This window comes from Pinus tabuliformis, chromosome Q, assembly GCF_031772625.1.
Source record: "Pinus tabuliformis cultivar Carrire ecotype Pingquan chromosome Q, CPIR1, whole genome shotgun sequence".
Taxonomy (NCBI): Eukaryota; Viridiplantae; Streptophyta; class Pinopsida; order Pinales; family Pinaceae; genus Pinus; species Pinus tabuliformis.
The window spans coordinates 132,974,030-132,980,088 of NC_142296.1; the positions used below are offsets into that span (position 1 = coordinate 132,974,030).

General features: G+C 32.5%; 1 protein-coding gene across 1 annotated transcript; it reads right to left on the minus strand.

The window, feature by feature from the left end:
• Positions 1-2,750: 2,750 nt before the first annotated feature.
• Positions 2,751-3,269, minus strand: LOC149218615 (brassinosteroid-responsive RING protein 1-like). The gene has a single exon (XM_089386596.1). The coding sequence runs from the start codon at positions 3,267-3,269 to the stop codon at positions 2,751-2,753; it is 519 nt and encodes a 172-aa protein (XP_089242722.1).
• Between the last annotated feature and the right edge of the window lie 2,790 nt (positions 3,270-6,059).

Genomic DNA, 6,059 nt, shown 5'->3' on the forward strand with positions numbered 1-6,059 from the left:
TTCCTCCCTCTATCTCTATCCCCTCACTCTCTCTTTCTCTTCCCTCAAACTCTGTCACTATCTCACTCCCTCTCTCCTTCTCTCTCTCCCCTCCATATCTTTCTCCCTCTCTTTCTCTCTTTCCCTTTTCTTCCTATCTCTCTCCTCTCCTATTCTCTCTCTTCCCTCCTCTCCTCTCTCCCCATCTCTCCCTTGTCACCCCTCTCTCTCTCTCTCTATTGTTATCTCTCTATGTCTTTGTTATTTCCTCCCTCTATCCCCCCTTCAACTCCATCTCTCCTACTCTCTCTCCCCTCCTTTCTCTCTTGTTTCCTCTGCTACCTCCATCTCCCCTTATCTCTCTCTCCTCCCCTCTCTCTTCCTTCCTTTTTTATCACTCTCTCCCCCATCACTCTCTCTTTCTCTCTCACTTTGCCCTCTTTGTCACTATCTCCCTCCCCCTCTCTCTTAAATTTGATTCCATGATTTTGTATTTAAAAAATATCTACATTAAAAAAACTCAATTAATTGTAAAATATTAAGCCTATATTTTAGATCAATCCTATCAAAAATAATATAATAATAAAAAAATCATATCAAAAATAATAAAATAATAAAAAATTTAAAACAATCAGCAATAGGATGCATAGAGCAATATGATCCAATACGCTATGGATTGAAGTTGCTCATTAAAGGCGTGTTATGATTGATTACATAATTTGAAAAAAAATATAAAATAGATTATTTGTTGCGTGACAATAATTTCGTAATTCAGCTGCAATTCAGGATGGCCTATTTTAGTCCCACTTTCCTGTCCGAAAGAACCATCGTTAAATATTGGACTATCTTAATTCAGCATCACCTCGCCTATTTTAGTCCGACTTTCCTGTCTGAAAGAACCATGGTTAAATACTGGACTATCTTTGTGTTGTTTATGCACATTTAAAAGATGAAAGATATTTATATCATTTCTCGCCTTTAAAAGCACATGAAGGTATTACTCAGTTATCGATATACTATGTGATATATTACTTATAAAGGTAATATGAAAAGTAAAAACAACACGGAAGGGAATATCCTAACTTCAGGCACATTTAGTGATTTGTTTTGATTTCTGCACATGCTTACATGATCTTTACACGGAGACAGATCACTAGTGCAATCCGAGAAGGATTTATATAAAATCTCTACACATCCAGATCGATAGTGTAATCTGTGAGACATTTGCATGATATCTTAGAAATTTATTTTGATGCAATAATCTTCCAACAAGCATATATGTTAATTATATTGTTTGACAACATGCGAATGGCGGTTCTAACTCTATTTTGGAAGATTTTACAATGTCCCGCGATAACACATAACCACTTCTCTAACTAAAGATGTAACTATCGATATTAAAATTCTGGGAAATTGTTAAAAAAAAATAAAATTCAATATATATTAAATTTTTTTTTAATAATTATAATTATTATTAGTTATAATGAAAAATAAAACAATCTAATGAGATAAACAATCATGTATCACTCCTCAATTAACACTCGCTTCCAATGAATTATGTTTTTCTAATTAATTTTAAATATTTAAAATTTTTGAATTTATTTTATAATATTTATAAAATTTCACTCTTTTATATATAATTATTGATATTTATTACCAATAATAATAACTAAATCATATATTTTATTCGGTAGTTGATTAAGGTAATTTTATAACATCAGTTTAAGTTTTTACGGGGTTGAAGTGAAAACTTACTTACTCTTAACCAGAGATTCGATTATTTTGAAGTTAAAAATTTGAAAGATATAAGATGGAATTTCATCCACTTATATGTACATGAGCTACTATATTATATAATATATTTGAGTTTAACTATAACGTTAATCACTATCTCAAAATACCCATGCATTGAGATTAGGTTTTAATAAAATCATAAAAGTGAAAAAATCATGACTTTTTTTTAAATTGAATTCATTATATAATTATTTATTTAAAATTAATAAAATTAAGTATACTTTATAATTTAAATTAATAATAATTTATAATTTTATTTTATAAAAATTATATATTTAATTTCGTTGCTTAAAAAAAACATAGAGAAGGAAGGTAAAATAACTATGGCATATATATGTAGACCTTAAGGAAACTTGTCTCATACCACTCGAACCAAGTTCCTTTGACTTATTATTTTGTATCTTAAAAAGCCATAATCAATCAATTAACAATTTTTCAAAATCTAAAGTGAAAGGACATTGCAAGAAACATTTAAAACTAACACATCTTATTTCCTTCCATGGACAAATATAAAATTTTAAATGCCCTACCAAATACACATTAGAATTATCTTATTAAGGCTCGTTCTTGACGTTAGTGTACACATTTATTTATTAAAAATGCACCGCCAGCGTTATTTGCGAAATTTATATATGACATTGGCATCCATGCATTTTCATGCTGTACCTTAAAATCCAAAATCCAAATTCCAATGTTTTTGTTGGTCTTTGAAACCCAAAATTCAATATTATTTTGATTTTTTTTTTTTTTTGGTTTCATAGGAAAGCGCATTTAAAGTCGTTCGGATTTTGCTTATAGAAGCCATTTTCACATAATACGGGGAAAACGTTGGGCACTCTATTCTGTAGAAAACAATACAGCATTTGCGACCATAATATTCCATCATTAATTAACTATTAGCTGCTTTTACAAATACATCGATCCAAATTGCAATTTACCTTCAAAATTCGGGCATTATTTTTCTTGTAATATATCTGCTACGATGAAATAGTTAAATCTTCAGTAAAGATATAAACGATCCAATCGACGACCCACGAATTATTCAGCTTTGTTTCCGGTATTGTCTTGGGCATAAGAGAAGATCTGCAGAGCGGGCACGTCGTCTGACGGTGATCAAGCCACTTATCCAGACAATTCCTGTGAAATATATGATGGCAATTACACAATTCTCTCATCTCGTCCTCTTCCTCCATTGAACTCAAACAGACGATACATACCAGATCACGCCCCATCGACCCACAAAATCTCTCTGCAAACATCCCGAATGTAACGAGAGGCAAGTTCTCTCTAATCGTGTCAGCAGAGACCGAAGGAACGGAAGAGGAATTGATGTCAGGTAAGTCTGGCCAGGAAGAGCCGTAGGGTTCTCCAGAGTCTGCAACCCCAAGAAAAGGAAAAACCCAACACATTAGACTCTTTAAATAATATAACGTGAATGCTAAGTGAACCAACAATGTCGGCATAGCGAAACCGCAGTTGCATGCAGGGAATCCCATCACCCATGAAACTTGAAGAATGTCCACCACTTGGAATGCTCAGAAAATTTATAGAGGTAATCCTGGGGTTTGGAAATGGGGATATGGCCCACATGCGTAGACAGTACATTTTATCAGGTATATTACCACCTATAGTAATCATTGCTCCTCCTTTTTAGTGCCACATCAAGAACCTCATTTTTCCCTTACATAACCCATTTTTCCCTTACATTTTCCTGTCATATGATGGAACTTACCTCGATTGGGAATTTGTGGCACAGACAGAAGAAACTGCCCTCAAAGGTAGAAATTAAATATATCGAGTGGTTGCTGGGATATTCCTAAATTCTGTGTGTGCATGTGAGAGCACGGCGCATCAATTGTGCGCAGTGACAACTTTGTCACTATAATTAGTACGAAATAGAAAAGTAATGTAGAGAGCAAGGGTTTCTGTCCTCATTAGTTATAAAATTATATTTATAAATACTAGGGAAAGCCAATTTTCATGTTATCATTGGATTTTGTTGTTGGAACATGATTGGTTGGCCAATATTTAGTCCGTTTGTTCTCTGTATGTTATGGCTTCACCGTACCTTTGTTTGATGTGTTATTTCTTTCCATGTTTAAGATTCAATGTACCCCTACTTAACCAGTGCATCATCACAAATTTTAACGTATCATACAACCAGGATAAGCATTATTTAACAGTTTCTAGGTGTCGTATATCATAGATCTGACAAAATCATTGAAACCTTGTTATTAGGTTAATGGTGGACATCTAGATGCACGGATCTCTGTATTCATCGGAAGGCCATGTTATTAGTTGCCCCTAGAAGACATACCATGCACTATTTTAGCGTTTGCCTTAAATAGAGATAAGTACGTTGATGCAACCCTAGTTTACCTTTTCTGAATGTATATGCACATAAACGCTATGAGAAGACTATTCGCATGGCACATTCATGAAAAATGTTTCCGCATCAGCAGTGTACATACATATAAGTCGTGCAATCTCACCGCGATAAGGTTACGATATGAACAAATGTGACAGAACATATTGACGATTAAATTGCGGTAAGTGTTTTAATATATTTATTAATACCATTGAGATAAGTGTTTTGACATACTTATTAATATCGAAAGATCATTCGTAAATCATATATTACAAAAATACTTATGGTTTATTAAAATGTCATTTCTCTGATTAATCTAAATGAGGTAATTATGATTTTGCAATAGAACATTGTATTAAATGAAGTAATTATAATTTTGCAATAGAACATTATATTAGTTGAAATTAATCATAATTAATATTAGTAGTTATACTAAAGGTTGCAAATGAAATTTGGTAAGGATATCGCATATAGCACTAATTGTTACTTTTTTGACAGTTGTTGAAAACGAAAGAGAAAGACCATGTTACAATGAAATATTAGTACAATAGTACTTCCTTGAGCCTTACAAATCATGAGGCCTATGTTCAAGTTAAAGACCTTGATGCCAACATGAATGCCTCATAAATAAAGAAATAAATCATTTGTTTTAGTACAATTTTTCTATATTTCTTCTTGATCACTTCATCCTGCTATAGAGAACCTTAATCACTACAAGGCGAATTTTTTATAGTTTGAAACACGTGTCTACAAAGGACTATAACAATTTTGTAAATAAATTTTGAATTTCCATGTAAATGAAGATCCACCCTTTTAAAACTGCGTATATCTCCTATTTGAAAATTGAACCTAAAAATAGCATCAACTACACCTATTCTTGAGAAAATTGCATGTGTTTCTCTTCTGATTGTTGATTTACCTCTATATTATTTCCTTCATGATCCTTACAACTATTCAAATGATCACATTGTTCTTTACCACTAATCTCCTATGTGTTTGCCATGTTCTTGTTTTAATTCAATAAATTCTTCTTAGGAAAATCTAACCCATGTCATGTAGTTGAAAATAATGTAGAGATAACTCAACAACATTTAGACTATTTTATTGTGAAAATCAAGAAAGTGAGATCCATAAGCACCATAATGAAAATATTACATTTTTACATCAAAAGACCATACCTCACCATGTTTTTGAAATAATGGCCCCAAAATTTATATAACCTACTCATCTATCAGACTCACACAAACATGAAAGAATTATTACATGTGTTCCGATGAGATTGAAAATTGATCAAGTAAATCACACGTGACAAAACAAAGGTGCTAAACCATGAAACTGGTTTTGCTTACTTAATCTATAATTAGCAAGCAAGGACAAAAAAATGAAAGAGGAAAGTTGAGAACGAAAAAAAATAAAAAAAATACTAAGGTGTTAAATTTGAAAACACGGGCAGGTGAAAGGTAAATTAGCCCACACGAAGTTTTTCTCAAATGAAATAGCTCATTCCTTTATAATATCAATTATACTAATAGTAAAACTACAAAGTTTAGATAAATTGGAGACTAAAAACAAAACAGAGACTCAACATTTTATAAATCTAGCATAAAATAGATAGGGCCCCTAATATGGGCCATTCAAGAGAGCATGCTTCATCCAATCTACAAAGCCATCATAATTTAATTACTCGAAGGCATTTTGTTGTGTTTCTTTGTGCCAACCAATCTATGATAATTACTCCCCAGGGTGAGTGTAGGTGTCAAACATGTTGGCAATGAAGTTGTTGTGCAACAGGTCATTGACATCATCCTTGTTCACGAACTACTGGGAAATCAGTTTAGGAGCTATTGGCCTTTCGTGTCCCAAATCTTCGAGAAAATGATCAAAGTCAGAGTAACCACTTAGGTCATCATACAATTTG